Source organism: Aotus nancymaae, unplaced genomic scaffold (genome assembly GCF_030222135.1).
Source record: "Aotus nancymaae isolate 86718 unplaced genomic scaffold, 86718_ANA_hifiasm-v0.15.2.pri h1tg000155l, whole genome shotgun sequence".
In the NCBI taxonomy this organism is placed as follows: domain Eukaryota; kingdom Metazoa; phylum Chordata; class Mammalia; order Primates; family Aotidae; genus Aotus; species Aotus nancymaae.
In genome coordinates this window covers 1,601,525-1,616,632 of record NW_026988570.1, presented here as the reverse complement: position 1 = coordinate 1,616,632, position 15,108 = coordinate 1,601,525, and the positions used below count along the sequence as shown (strand labels likewise).

The 15,108-nt window shown below is 45.1% G+C and overlaps 1 protein-coding gene across 3 annotated transcripts in view; it reads left to right on the top strand.

The window, feature by feature from the left end:
- Positions 1 to 5,251, top strand: part of BCL2L11 (BCL2 like 11) — a 47,330-nt gene extending 42,079 nt beyond the window's left edge. For all 3 annotated transcript variants that reach the window (XM_012467623.2, XM_012467621.2, XM_012467619.2), the window contains one exon: positions 886 to 5,251. In XM_012467623.2, the coding sequence (XP_012323046.1) occupies positions 886 to 984 (99 nt within the window). In that variant the 3' untranslated portion in view covers positions 985 to 5,251. The remainder of the gene's footprint in view (positions 1 to 885) is intronic.
- Positions 5,252 to 15,108: the final 9,857 nt, after the last annotated feature.

Below are 15,108 nucleotides of genomic sequence, written 5' to 3'. Positions count from 1 at the left end.
GGTTTGTGGAGAGACAGTCACGTAGCCCGGTCTCATGTGGATTAGTCATTAAGAAATGGCCAGGGCACATTTCAGACTTGAACAGTGAACCAGGTTGTAGCTCGTGGCATTGAGGCTGATGTGTTGTGTTGCCACCTTTGGCGACTCCGAATTGATACCTTGCACTACCCACAAAATGGATTAGAACCAGAAGGTGGGCGCTATGGAAGACCTGAGGACACTGAAAGCATTGAATAAGCTGGTGATTTCCTTTTGAACAGTTTCACAGCTTGTAACAAACGTACGCTGGTCACTGGCACAGAGGCTTTTTTATGTTCTGAATTGCTCTTTCCTCCCCACACTGGGAGGGTGGGAGGATAGGCGTTGACATTGCCTGTGTCTGTGACCATAGGCACCCCTCTGGGTTACAGTGTTTATCACAGCCTAGCAGCCAGAGGCACAATGGCGAATCACTGCGCCACTTTATTTAGCTTTTTAGGGCAGATTACTCCAAATCACTGGTTTCTCAAATAAATTACAGCTACCAGAAATTCACCCCATGGGGAATCTGCAGCATGGTTGAATGTCAATTAACTTGGGTGGTAAGATAGTTTCTTACATCCTCTTTGAATTTTCCAAACATTCTTTTGGGTGCTTTTTTTTTTTCTATTTTTAGGAGTAAATCATTGGTATGCCTGCCCGTCAAGGATGTCGTCCCCTTTGCAGGGAAATGAATTGAGTTTTCTTCATAATCTCAGGGAGGAATCGTGCTTTGTGACAGTGCTCTTGAAGAGGGGCCTTTCGTAGTGATTAAGATGGGATTGGTTGTTCACTTAAATATGGGCACCCTCCCCTCTTACCCCCAAATTAGGGAAAAACTAAGAAGCTTTCCTTTTGTTGTTGCAGGTATTTTTGAATAATTACCAAGCAGCCGAAGACCACCCACACATGGTTATCTTACGACTGTTACGTTACATTGTCCGCCTGGTGTGGAGAATGCATTGACGGGTTCTTTGTGGAGCCGAGATACGTGCAGACATTTCGCTTGTTCAGACCAACAAGCCCCAGTGCCACAGTCTCCTGGTGCCATTCTTATGCAGCCAGCAGTTCTCTCGTGGAGGGGCAGGTGACGTGTTCAGAAAACACTGAGGTGGATGGGGACTTGACCTTTCTGTTTATCACCACACAGCAGAATTTCTAATGGAAATTTGTTGTGAATGTAAAGGAGGGAGCATTCTTGGCTTTTAATGTACAAACCATGGTTTTTTAGAGCAGGATTTTGTGTAGGAATGGTGTTTACATGCAGTGTGTCTTCCCCCTCACCTTCTTTAATGAGAACAGGTTTGTCAAAAAGGAAGTGAAACTTTTTAACCAACTTGTGAATGATTTTTGTATTAAAATTTTAAGAACCTATTGCCTATTCTCAGAGGATTATGTAAACTCTGCAGTAGAAACTGAGCCAGCTAACTTATAAAGCTGCCTTAGTTTATTTTTAGAGATTACTGTACAGAATTTTTAAACAGGGAGAGGTGTGATATACTTTATCCCTTCCCTACTATTGCCTCTTTGACCTTTTTAAATTATTTTTATTAATACCAAAAGGGTTCTTTTGAAATGGAACTGATTAAAGGGGCAGAGGGTCTGTTGTCAGCCTGCATTGATATGCCAGTCCCATTTGTAAATATTTACGTACCTTTATAAATTCAGTTGCATCTGTGGCAAAATTTCAGACTATTTTTGTGTCTTTCCTCATCACTTTTTGTGATGCGCCTCCAATCTGGACTCAGATGCATAGATTTGGTCCAGTGTATTTTCATGATCAAATGAAACTGAGTCAGAACAAGAATTAATATCTGCCTGTATCGTGCACAGTTCGATCGATCTATTATTAGCAGTCAGACTGGGAAGCATTTGGTGTTGGTTTTTATTCCATTTTGATGGGCATGTTATTTGGAAGTATTCTGAAGAGGAGGCAATAGCAGTAATAACAGCAGACTTAAGTGCTGTGCCCTTTGTGCTGCTGGCTTTTCTGGTTGCAGGCTTTCCCATGGTCACAGGATGCACTGTCAGCATCAGGTCCCAGAGGGTCATCGTGCCCAATACAGCAGAGTCCAGCTGCAGCATCTAGCTCACGCCCTCATGGAAATTGGCACAGGCTTGGGACAGGGCTTTTGATGGCCACTTGCTTGGCCTCTTACAATTTAGTCTAACTCAGAGCCCACTGGCCTTGCTCCTCTAAATTCACTTTGAAACATAAGCTTCATTCCACTTCCACCAGCACCGTAAAAGAAGTCTCCTGGGCAGAAGTCTGGTTTTTTCATTCCTCCAGGACAATTGGATATTGTCAGACCACTTGTGCCACCAGCCTTTCAGTGAGGGTGTCCTTTCCCTGTGCCTGCTCCTAGGAGTGCAGTGGAAGGAAGCCAGCCACACACTGGTCAGTCATTTCAGAGGCAGCAGACACCCAGGGAGACCCAAGAAAGAGACAGGTTAGGGAGCAGTGAAAGTGAGGAGTGAAGACAATTCTGTGAACTCTGTAACTCTTACAGTTGTGAAAACTCCAATCATTAAACAACTTTTAAAAGAAATAACTAAATTTTCAAATGAGTCAGCAGTGCCAGCAACTAGTGTGTTTAGTTTTGCCCAATAGAAGGGCTAGCATGTTCATGTTATTTAAATTAGGTGGAAAAATCTAAACATTTGTATATTCATAATTTAAGAAAGATATGTATATGTATAGCATATACATATACACTTTTTCCTTTAGGTAGAGATGATTTAATTCCAAATACTCTTCATTTAAAAAATTTCCTTTCCTCAAGAATCTCCTTGGGATTTTGACTTACTTGTAAAGCTGTGTTGGAGCTCAGCTTGTTTCCTGATGTGTCTCCAGCCTATTTGTAGGATCACACAAATTCCACAGTTGTAAGCAGTGGTAGGATTGCAGCCGTGGGCCTGCTGGACACACACACACACACACCAAAGACATATTTGGTTCTGGGCGCCACCTCCCAGGATCCCTGTACTCATGTGCCAGTCTCCTGACTAGAGCACTTTACTCTGTTTCCTCAGTCCTGCAGCCCCTGGGAGCACACGGCGGGGGCAGCCCTGGGCCAGGCGCCAGCAGCCCTGCCCTGCGCTGCCCAGGGGCCATGTGCACCATGGCCTCCAGGCTGGCTGTGGAAACAGTTCCTGAGGAAATTAGAGATTCTATGAATTGTAGGAGTATTAAAGAACAGGCTGTTGGCACCAGAACTTTAAGCGATGACTGGATGTCTCTGTACTGTATGTATCTGGTTATCAAGATGCCTCTGTGCAGAAAGTATGCCTCCTGTGGGTATACATTTTACCTTTTTAAAAATTTTTTGTAGAAAAAATAATTAAATCCCCTTTTTGGAAACTTAATGCGGGTTTTGTGCCTTGACAACCTCTCCCCATGCGAGGTTTGTAAAAAGTGTCCTGTGACTTAACACAAATGCAATAAACACATACAAAATAGCTTCATGAGTTATTCTTCAGATGTCCTTCCCAGAAACAAGTTGATCAAGAAATTTGGGGGTGGGGGTTGTGGAGAAATCAAGTTTAAAATTCCTTCCGATTAAAAAAAAAAAAACAGTGGAATACAATTGTCTGCCATTTCCCCTTCTTAATGTATATATTGTGACTATTTATTAGATTAGTAGGTCATATTTTACTTATCAACTGAGCCAAATGTCTGTGTGCAATTATGTTTCCTTTACCTTTCTTGTAAAATTTTGTACAGCATAAATGAGTAAAAAAAAAAAAATCACTGTTTTTTCTAAACTTTTTCAGAATCGAGAGTTTGTAAATATTGTAGATTCTTTTTCTGTGTGATGTGTCCTACTGTTTCATAATGCTGTAACTTGTAGAAATATTGTATATTTATTTTCTGCTTATTTAATGTCTTAAGTTCTGGAAAGTATTAACATCCCTGTCTCCCACAGCCCCCAATCATCCCACGAAGTTAACTCTCAAGAGGTGTGGGGGGTGACTGGACACCTCACTGCAGGCCACATGGTCCTCCAGGGTGACTCTCCAGCTTTGGGTCCTGGTATTTCCAGTCAAGTGGGTTTCAATTCTTGGGCTTTGCTGCCCTTATAATGAAGGGTATGTTTGATGCCAATGAGAAACTCAATCTGGCAGGCTACAAAAATCTACTCCAAGAAATACCCAGCAACCTTCTGTTTGTTCCAAAGCAGCTAGCTTCTCATACAAGCAAATTTTGCTGACTCCAGGCTTTATCTTTAGGAAAACAAACAAAAAAAAACCAAAGTATTATCAGCAGGTGGGAAAGATTTTTCTATTGAAAATTGATCCCTGAAAACTCAGTGTTTAAAATAAAATAAAAATGTGCCACTTCCAGAGGTGCTGCCTTGCAGTTGTTCAGGGCTGGGACCGGGCCAGACAAGGTGACAAGGTGGGGCTGGTGGCTCCTGCCTCAGGACCACCTTGGGCCACTAACCCCTTGTGAGTAGGGGTTGTGAATAGTTGTGTTTTCCCCCACCTGCTTTGTGACTTCCTATGCTTTGAGGTTGGACTAAATTGTCTTCAGGAGCTAATTCACTGTACAGTCCTCCCCACACCCCACCCATTTGTTCACTGCATTTGGTCAGCCTGCTTCTTCAGGTCAATGCCCTCCTGATTCTCCATCTCCTTCAAGGGAGGTTGGGGCCCCACTGGACTGGGTGTCAAGATGTGAAAGCTCATGGAAGCTTTAAGAAGAATTCTTGGTAGTTCCATGCAGGTGGTTCTGCCATCCCTGCTAATTTAGCCTGGTGCTTGTGTGTGTCCACTCACATACATGTATGTGTTTGGGGGTGTGTCTACACATGACGCTAAATCAATTAGGGTCTACTCTGAACAGCATTGTGTGTTAGAAGCATCCTCAAGCTCCCAGCTAAGTAACTTGACTACTTGTATTTGGGAATTTCAGACTGTAGCAGCTGTTTTATGTTTTATGTCCAGATTCTGTGACCACTAGTTACTGTATCGGAACTCATCAGGTACCCACTTATAAATAGCACTGATCTGTCTGTATACTGATCCATCACTAACCTGTTTTCTAGGACCCAGCATATGTAGCATTTGTATTGCAGTTTCCCTGGCTTACTTGTGTTTTGCACTGATGAATTTTGACAGGGTAATTGCCACTTTACTTGTGCAATACTGCTGTAAATAACTGCAGATTTTTAAAGAAACTCAATCTTTTATGTTCTTAATGAATTTTATATAAATAAAACTTTCAACTAGTTTTGTTGAGCTGCTTGATTTGTTTGCACAAAATGTCAGAGAAACAGCTGAAATTATATACAAACATGTACATGCCCACACATCTGCCGTTATCAGTCACAAAATGTAGCTGTGTGTAGCTCTTATTTATTTTTGCTCGAAGATGAATCTGTGCAGTACACTTAAAAGCAAACCAGTCTTTTAAAGTTTTGATGTGGCTGGTGCGACTGCTAGCAAAGTATTCTGCCTGCATAGTCAGATGTGACTCAGCACTTGGGTGGGGAGTGTGGGGGAAGGGGAGGTGTACTAGGAGCTGGCTCTGCACTGTGTTTATGGCAGCTGCCCAGCCATCTTACCCCATCCACCCCACAGAAAGGGCTTGTCTGCAGCACCTGCTCAGAGTCAAAGGGGTCACACAAATGTGCCTAGACCCTGGGTGTGAAGTGATGACCAGGAACCGCTAAGTTCACAGCCCTGTCATACAAGGTGGAAGGGAATTGCCTTAGGAATGAGTGAGAGAAATTAAAGCCTGGTTTGGGGATACAGATGATAAAAATCTAGTAAGAAAGTACTTATTTGCCACGTTTATTCTTAGTGCTGGGAAAGTGAAAGACAGACTCAGCTTCATTTTAGACTAATAATTTGTTAATGCATTTAATCAGGTGAGCAGTACATGAATATGGTCTTGTAAATTTATTTCAAATTGTATTTGTTTCAAATCAGTTGTTCTTAATCCTACCTCCTGAGGCAGCAGTTTGCATTTTCCTGGACCCTTAATCTGCAAAGAGAGAGAGAGAGAAAGAGAGAGAGAGAGAGAGAGAGTGTGTGTGTGTGTGTGTGTGTGTGTGTGTGTGTGTGTGTCTATACTTACACAGCAGTTTTGCGTTTCTGTAAGTGCCATGTGGGTAACCCCTCTTCTGGGCACCAAGGAAGGAGAGCTAGGCAGAATCCCAGAGCTATTAGAGCCTGAAGAATAATTTACTGCTCATTTATTTCCTTCTATATAATCCTTTTATATAATCATATCTTAGTTTTTAGTCAGAGGAGTATCTAGAGCAGACACGGTACAGAGCATAAACTAGGGAAAAACAGCCATAGCAGGAGGACAAGAATCAATGGCCCAGGTGGTAGTGCCCCTGCCTGAAAGGGCATGCACTACATGGCAGGCTGGCCCAGGCATAAAGATACCCGCTGTATGGCTGGCTTGGAGCAAGAGTCACTTCTCCTGTAAGGGAGTTGTAGTATCTTGTGTCCAGTTCTTGTGGAAAGCTGGCCTCAGGCCGGCAATCCTTCGAACATCCGAGGGCTTAAAACTCCTCTGGTATAATTGTGACTCAGTGGCTGTATACCCTGTTAGCTCTTGCTACTGTGCTGACTCGAAACATCCTCCCATAGAAACCTTAGAAATTGCCTGCCCCTAGATAAGAGATGTTGCACACTGCACCCTCCTTGCTGCACACTGCCCACCTCCTCCTCTCGGTGACCTAATGGGGATGGGCCCCTTGTTTATTGCTCACGTGATTGTCTTGACCCTATCACTATCCTTAAGATGACCTCACTCACTACCCTTCCTCCCCACCCTATACCAAATAAATACAGACACGCCTGGATGCTCGGGGCCTCGGCTGTCTCTGCTTGTAAGTGGCATCGGCCCCCTGAGCCCAGCTGCTCTCATCCAGTCCTTTGGTGTCTTGTCTCCTTATTTCTAGGATCCAGCACCTCAACACAGTGAGAGGGGACACCCCATGACCCTAGGATGTCTGGACCCTACATGCCATGGCTCTGTATGTGGTTCTGTCTTAGCAATAGGTCACATATCTTTCCATAGTGACTGCAGTTCACACTAACTACTGCAGCAAGTGCCAGAGCACAAGCGTAGAGTTTGCTCTATGAGTTGCCTTAAACTTTGAAACATTCAGAATAGCCAAAATGAGTTTTACAGAGAACACCCAATACCCTCACTACCTAGCTTCTACCTTAAACTTTTACTACCTTTGCATTATCATGTATTCATCTATTAATCTGGCTTATTTTTTGGTGCCTTTCAAAGTAAGTTGTAGTCACCAGTACTCTTATCCCCAAATACTTCAGCGTCATTTAGAGTTCATTAGTTTTTTTTTTCTAATTTTTGTTTCCAAAGATAAAATTTACATAAAGTAAAACAAATCCTATGTGTGCATTTGCTAAATTTGACCAAGAATACAGCTGTCTCTCAAACCCTTGTCAAGATAAAGAACACTACCATAACTTCCAGAAAGTTACCTCCTTCTCCTTCCCAGGTAATCCCTCCTCTCCTGTCCCCAGGGGTAAGTAACTTCTGTTCTGAGGTTCTTTTCCATCAAAAATTAGTTTTACCTCTTTCTGAACTTTGTATTAATGGAACCATACAGTATATGGCCTTTTGTTTCATGTCTGGTTTCTTTGGCTCAGCATATGAGATCCACGTTACAATTATCAGTAATTTTTTCCTTTTTATTACTGAGTAGTAGTCTATTGTGTGAACAAACCATGCTTTGTCTATTGTCTTATTAATGAACACCTGAGTTCTTACTAGTTTGGGGTATGATGAATTAAGTTGCTGTGAATACTCTCATACAAAGCATATGAGTCTTTTTTGTGAACATATGTTTTTATTCTGCTGCATGTTTTTTAATTGCTTGTGGTGTACTTTATGTAGAAGTTGTCAGAAGTCAAATTTATCAATCTTAGGTTTCTGTATTTTGTGTCTTGTTTAAGAGGACAACTCTATGCTGAAGTTTTAAATATATTTTCTTATGTTTTATTCATATAGCCAGTATAGTTTAGGGTTTTTTTTTTATCTTAATCCACCTGGAATTTGTTGTTTTAGTTATTTTTCCCCCACAGCCAGTCAGCACTGTTGTCTTTTGTCCACCAGCCTAAACTGATCCTTTGACAGTATACCAAATTCTCATACATATGGTTCTGTGTCTCAACTCTTCCCTTTTCCTTTGATCCTTTTGTTTAATGTACATTATTTTAATTACTAGAGTTTTACGTGTTTTGAATTTCTTGTCTTTATTTTTCAAAATCATTGTGACTATCTTACATTGTCTTTTTATTTGTGTCTTAGAGTTAGTTGAAGCTTCTTGGAAAGTTCTTTGGAGGTCTCATTTAGGATTACCCTTGATTTAGGGAAGAATTGCCATTTTTCCAAATGTTTTCCAAGGTGTGTAATATTTTTATCCATTGATTACGTTTGGTTTTGGATGCTTTTAGTACACTTGATTTTCTTCCTATAAATCCCACAGATTTCCAGTTTGCTTTTTCTGGGAAGGAGGGGAGGATGTCTGGCATCCAACCCTTGTCTCCACCACAGTTTCCCTTTGTGTGCCTGCCTCCCGCTGCCTCTGCCACCTCTGAAACTTTCTCTCCCTGCCCAAGATACGGCTGAGGGCAGGCCCGTGGCCTAATGCTTGGCTGATAAAATGCACTTCCCAGCACTTTGACTCTGGAGCAAGCGAGGCAAGGAGGGGCCCTCTGGAGGGCAGCATCCTTGAAGCTGCAGGAGGACGTTAGTGATCTTGGCCACGGTAACCGGCTGCCCAGCCACCAGCACCCTGGGCCCTGTCTCTGAGCTGCCTGCTGGACTATGCAACAGGCGCCCACCCTCCAGCATGTTCTTTCTCCTTGTGCTAAATAGCTAGGGCTGGTTTTTGTTGCTGCACTGACTCATTCCTACCTGTCAGAAGGACCAAATAAAAAGGTTACATGAAGTTCTCTTTAAACAAGATGAATTAGAAGGTGTAGGGTGATGGGCTGATTATGACAGTCTCTCCTGGCGAGACCAGAATTGGGCTGTGAGGAGAGGGGAAATAAGGAAAAAGGTGGTCTCTAATCTTTTTGGGTGACTTAAACCACTTGCTGTTTTTTCCTGGAAACTCTGTGTTTCCTGAGGTAACCCCTAAGTCCTTAGAAGTTTGTATTACCGAGGAGAAGATATATTAGAATATTAAAGGCCCTTGTTTCTGGACATGTTATAGAGTGATTACATGTATTATAGAAAAGGACCCAGGAAGGCATGGTTATAATAACTACTCTGTCTCCATAAAGTAGATTTGGGTAGAGTTAGCTCTTACAATAACCCCTTAACTAATAGCTAAACAAGATCAAACTTGGCCCACCACTCTTAAAAGTACACCATAAAGCTGTCATGTTTCATTGCAGATATCAGAGAACTTATGCAACCCCATTAAAAATATATTTTAGGTGGTCATTTTCCTAAAATCTCCATCCGAATATTAAGGTCCTACCGTATACTAGACACAGATGAGAATATTAAAATGCTTAAAACCAGGGCACAATAAAGAGGCTGTTTTCTTCAAGGTCTCACAATTAGTAAGCAGAAAAATTCTCTAGTGCAGTTCCCAGGGGGAGAGCTGTTTCAGGAGCTTAGAGAAGTGAGAGTGGTGGGCCTACAGTTTCATGGGTTGTCTCACCCACTTCCTCCTCATCTCAGGGTCTTCTGTAATGATGCTATAAGGACAGCTAACCATTAGGCACTTGCTACGTGTGAAGTACTGTTCAGAGCATCTCATAATTCATTTTCATCTCAGAACAACAGCCCTTTGAAGCAGCTGCTATTACTACCCCAAGTGTCCAGACAGGCAAACCAAGTCATGACGTGGTTAAGCCACTTGCCCAAGGGCATCAGGCTCCTCAATGGCAGAGCCAGGATGTGAGGCCAGGCAGTGTGGCTCTGCCAGAGCACGGACATCTGACCATACCCCTGTTGCCTCGAAGGGCCCATCAGAGCAGAAGCAGCAGGGGGCTGAGACCAGCCAGCCAGGGTCTGCCCCAGACAGGATGCCTGTGCTGCAGCCTTGAATCTGCATAGCTGCCAGCACTTGGGGGACTCATGACTCCATGGCCTGGTCCAGATCCAACGTGAGAATGTGTGTGCACAGGCCCAGGTCTCACTTGCATCTCCAGCCACCAGAGCATTTCAGCTTTGTCAGTGGCTCTTCTTGCTGTGGGGCCCTAGTCCTGCACTTGTCATGGATTCTTTTGACCTAACCTGAGGGCCTCCTGTGGACATGTGGGCTGTCCCAAGAGTCCCTGGTTTTCCCCAAGCCTGGTAATTGCCACACAGACCCCTGACAGGTGTGGTCTCTCTGTGATGGAGGGTGTGGACTCCCCTCCTGCCCACTGCCCCAGCCTCATTCTGCCACTAGGGTGGAGCAGTTCCCCAGGCATTTCTTGGGATTTAAGTCCATTTTAATGGGGCCATTGCAGTGCTAAGGTGATGGAGCAAAGGGGTCAGAAGCCCCCGGGAGTGGTCTTCCCAGCTAGGAGCCTAGAGTGAGGTCAGGTGGGAAGGAGCTGATCAGTATCCATCAGGAGCAGAACCCCCACCCCCCAATGCCATTCCTGTCTGAGTCTTAAAATCTTTTCTCTCCAGACCAGGAGCAGGGAATTGTTCTGAACCCAGAGCCTTCTAAGCCCTCCACATCTTACCCCACCTGCCAGGCACATACTGCCTGTGGCTCTACACTGTGTCTGAGATGCAGCCCCAGCTGGGTTCACATGTTCCTTTTGCTTTTCTCAACCTGGTGCACACCTTCCCTAGGGCACCAGTGGAGGGCAGGACTTGGGGTTCAGATCTTTGAGTACCCCATGGACCCCACTTTGCAGTGAATCCTATAGAGAGCATGCAGGACTGGACTCCCGGGGGGCTCAGGAAGGCCATCATCCCCAGGAGCTGCTGTTTGCTTTCAAAGAGCTGGAGCTGCTCCGGTTTTCTTCTTTCCCTTATAAAAAAATGTAATGAGGTACAATACACAGAGGGAAGCACACAGCTTGCACGGCCGACTTTACACATTTCTACAGCCAAGGATTTGTCTCCCCAGTGAAGATGCAGAACGTTCCCAAGTTTAAGTGAGAGCAACTCGGTCCTGCTGCCCAGGCTTGCCCCTGACCTCCTGAGCCTGAGCCCGGAGGCCCCGCAGGACAGGCTGGGGATGCAGGCCTCTAACCTCATCATGGGTAGGTCCTCCAGGGTGCTCGAAGGCCCCTCAAGGCCTTTCTAACATGAAAGGGAGCCATCTCCGTTCGCGGAGTAGGTTCCAAGGAGTCTCTGACTCAGTCAGAAACTCACCTCAATGTTAATCATAACCTTCAGGCCAATATGTGTCACTTTTTTCTGCTGAAACACCAGCTACAAAAAGCCCTGACTGTAGGAGATCCGGTATATTTTCTGAAAAAAGTAAATCAATTCTATTACTTTGAATTCTGAACCCTTAAAAGAAGAAAGTGGTGGGTCAAAGCTTCCTCAGGCATTGAATGACACTTTAAAAGTCTTTCTAGGGAAAAAAATTTTTTTTCTCTTCAATCAGTGCCTATAGAATCTCCTTCTCATTTAAATGTTGGTAAAGGGATTCTATTGTCTCTAACCCAAATAGTCTAAAAGACTTGCATTCATTCATGTATTCACTCACTCGGCAAAAGTTCATTGAGCGTCTATTATATATCAGGCACACTTTATTCTAAGTGCTCAGGAATTAGCAAGGACAAGACCCTGCCCTCATGGGGCTGATGTTCAGTGGAGGTCAGAGGCATAAGATAACACACAGGGGAACCAGTGACCAAGACAGTGAAAGGTGCAAGAAATAAACAAGGCAGAGTATGGTGGGCCAGGTGTGGTGGTGGGACCAGAGAAAGGAAGGCCTCTCCTCTGAGACCTCAGGTGATCAGGAGCAGCCAGAGAAGAGTGGTCCAGACTGAGCCACTAGAGATGTAAAGCCCAGAACAGCAAGTGGGGAGGAAGGGGCTGCATAGGAGACATGAGAGGGAGGGAGCCATGGATGGGGGAGATGGGCTTGAGAATTAGGCCAGGTTGCAGGGCGAGGGGGCATGCCCAAGAGACGGCTGGCCATACATTCCCAGGACAGTGGAGGGTTCTTGTCATAGGAGCAACATAATCTGATAGAAACCCCAGATTACAGGAGACCAAGGGGATATGGTGACTGAATGCAATATACTATCTGGAATTTTCTGTCGCTATAAAACACATGATAGGGGCAAGTGGTCAAATCTGAAGGAAATATGTAGATGTAATAAAAATATTGCATCCATGTTAATTTCCTGATTTTGATCGCTGAACTCTGGTTATGTAAGAGGATGTCCTCATTTTGGGGGGTACACACTGAAGTGTTTGGGGGAAAGGGGCACCACATAATTCACTCTCAATGTTCAGGAAAAAAATCTGATGAGAAGGTGGCAGTTGGAAGGGAGAAGGATAAAGCAAAATGTGGCCAAATGGTAACATCTGGAAACTCTGGGTAAGGGCTATAAGGAAAGTATCTCTGCTACTTTGCAAACTTTTTGTGTGTCTGAAACTATTTCAAATTAAAAATTAAAAAATTAAGAGCTGTGCTTGGATTATTGCTGTGCCTGGATTGTGGTCTGGAGCAGAAGTCAGGAGTCCACGCTGGGAGACCTGGGATGTGGACAGAGGGGAGACAGGCTTGGGAGGAAGAGGCTTCCTGATGTGGAAGGTGAGGGAACAGAAGGAATCAAGGATTCTAAAGGATGATTTGGGTCAAAGCAATTGGTGGAGTGGCGCTTCCTGAGACTAGAAGCAGGAGTGGGAAGTGGGTTAGGTCAGGAAGGGGCTGGGGTGGAGGAAGAGTGAATGGAGAGTTCTGTTTTGCTGTACCACACTCTCATAAAACACAACACCAGGGAAACAGGGCCTTGAGCATCTATGAGAGGTGGATAATGGCCCAGTGGCCTGTATGGAGCATCTATGAAGACAGGCCAGACAGGGCGCAGGAGGGAGGTCCTCAACCCTGGAGGATGTTAGACTCCCCCAGGAGCTTTTACAAAATACCCACACCAGAGGCCCACCTCTCTGAGTCTCTGGTGGGACTAGTGTCATATTATTTAAGGCTCCTTAAGTGACTCCAGTGTGCAGCTGGGTTTGGGGGCTGCTGAATGACAGCTTGCTCAAAGCTGCCAGGAATGACTCCAACAATGGCAGGGCAGTCACAGCAACATCAGTCCAGCGAGCCTCCCTGGGGAGAATGCTCTGAAGGATAGCACTCAGCAAGGTGCTTTCTGCCTGTTTAAATTTCTGTTGTAGTTGCAAAATGATCAATTCTCATTTCTGTTTCCCTCTGCCAATTTGCCCTGGCATAGGCATCCATGCCTCCAGCCAAATTCAAGGTGAGTAGAGGACAGAGTGGACTACAGGGCCCAAGGCCAAGGCCATGGCAGAGTGGAGGTGAGGTGGCGTCAGGTTGTGAGCCTGGGGCGAGTCCAGTCATCATCTGGTGAGTCACAGGCTGCTTTATTGACAAACCCAAAGAACTCGGCGAGGTCGGAGACAAGAGGCGGAGCTGTGGTGTGGACACCAGGAGGGCAAGAGGTGGAACTGAATCTGTGTGTGACGCAAGCAGTGAACTTGGGTGGATCATGCTGTGCTCGAGCCTGGCTTTCCATAGCTCAGGAGAGTGTGGAGTGTGAGGGGGATCTCATAATTATGGGAAAAGTGTCGTCGTCGTCCCCTGAAAAACAAGGACAGGAGGACACACGGGGCAGTCTCTGAGAGTGCACATTCAGGTGTGGACACTTAAAGGGGAAAATGATTATTTATATTGGGGAACAGACCACAATGCGCATTGCCCCCAGTTAGACACCAAACTCTTCCAGGGGAGCTTCCACTTCTGATTGCTCAATACTGTGCAGAAATGCCCTCCATGGAAGCCTCCACAGGCCCACCCTTTCCCCTCCACATCCCTCTCAGGGCCAGACTGCCTACCCCTGCCCCAGCCAGCAAGGCTCAGAACAGTGGCTACTCCCAGGTAACTCTCAGCCTGACTCCAGCTCCAGTCACCAAGCTCTGGGGATGGCCTTCTGATGGCTTGCAGGTAAATGCTCTCACCCCTGCTGAAAGATCTTAATAATAATATTTTAAATTGTGTCTCTCTGTCTGTGGGGCTACAAGCATTAGCCAGTGTCCCTCTGACTCAGCAGGATCTATCAGTGCCTGGCACCTAGTAGGCAATCCACATACAGTTGTTGGATGGGTGCGTGACAACTGTCTGATGAGGACTCTAGTAAATCGTCTTCTATGAAAGCCCAGCCTGTTCTTGGCCGCTTGCCCTTCATCATATGTATGTACTATTTGCCGTTTTCAAGAGTAGTGAGAACATGGAGCCTATTCAAATGACAGACCTCTTTAAACAGTAGGTCCAGCCCTTTAGCACAATAGCTCTCCCATTTAGAGCCCCCTTTTTGCTTCATGGTAGCCCCTTCCTCCTCCCTCATCTCACCTGTTCGGGCTCTGGGGACACTACTTCTCCTCTCCTTTTTAAAAGCTGCTGCCCAGAGCCATAGTGCTGCCAGGATTCTGATAAATATATTCCCCTGATGAAAATAACTGACCATGTCTTGATGAATGTACTATCACTGGCTGCTCTGGGTGGCGTGTGCATTTCGGACAATTTAGTTGCTCCTAAACTTGGTGGCTGGTATAAAACAGAAGCCTTCAAGAGTCAAAGAAAAAGGACACATTGGGGAAACAAATGTCAATATCATGGGCTGTTTCATGGAGTATGCCATTTGCCGTTCCTTAGAACAACCCAAGCTCACTCTCGCCTAAGGCTGCAGCTGCCCGCCTTTTCTAAATCGCCCTTCCCTTGATAGCCACAGGGTTGGTGTCTTCAGCAGTCAGGGCTCTGCTTGAATGTCACTTTCCAGTGGTGCCTTCCCTGGTCGCCCCCTCAATCCCACCTTCACTCTTATTATCTGGGCAGCAGGCTTTGCAAACACTCTGGGATCCCCAGGTCTAATGTGTGCTAGAAACTGGAATCCCAGGTTCTAGACCTGGGGATGGCTATGAGATGATTGATAGGGAAA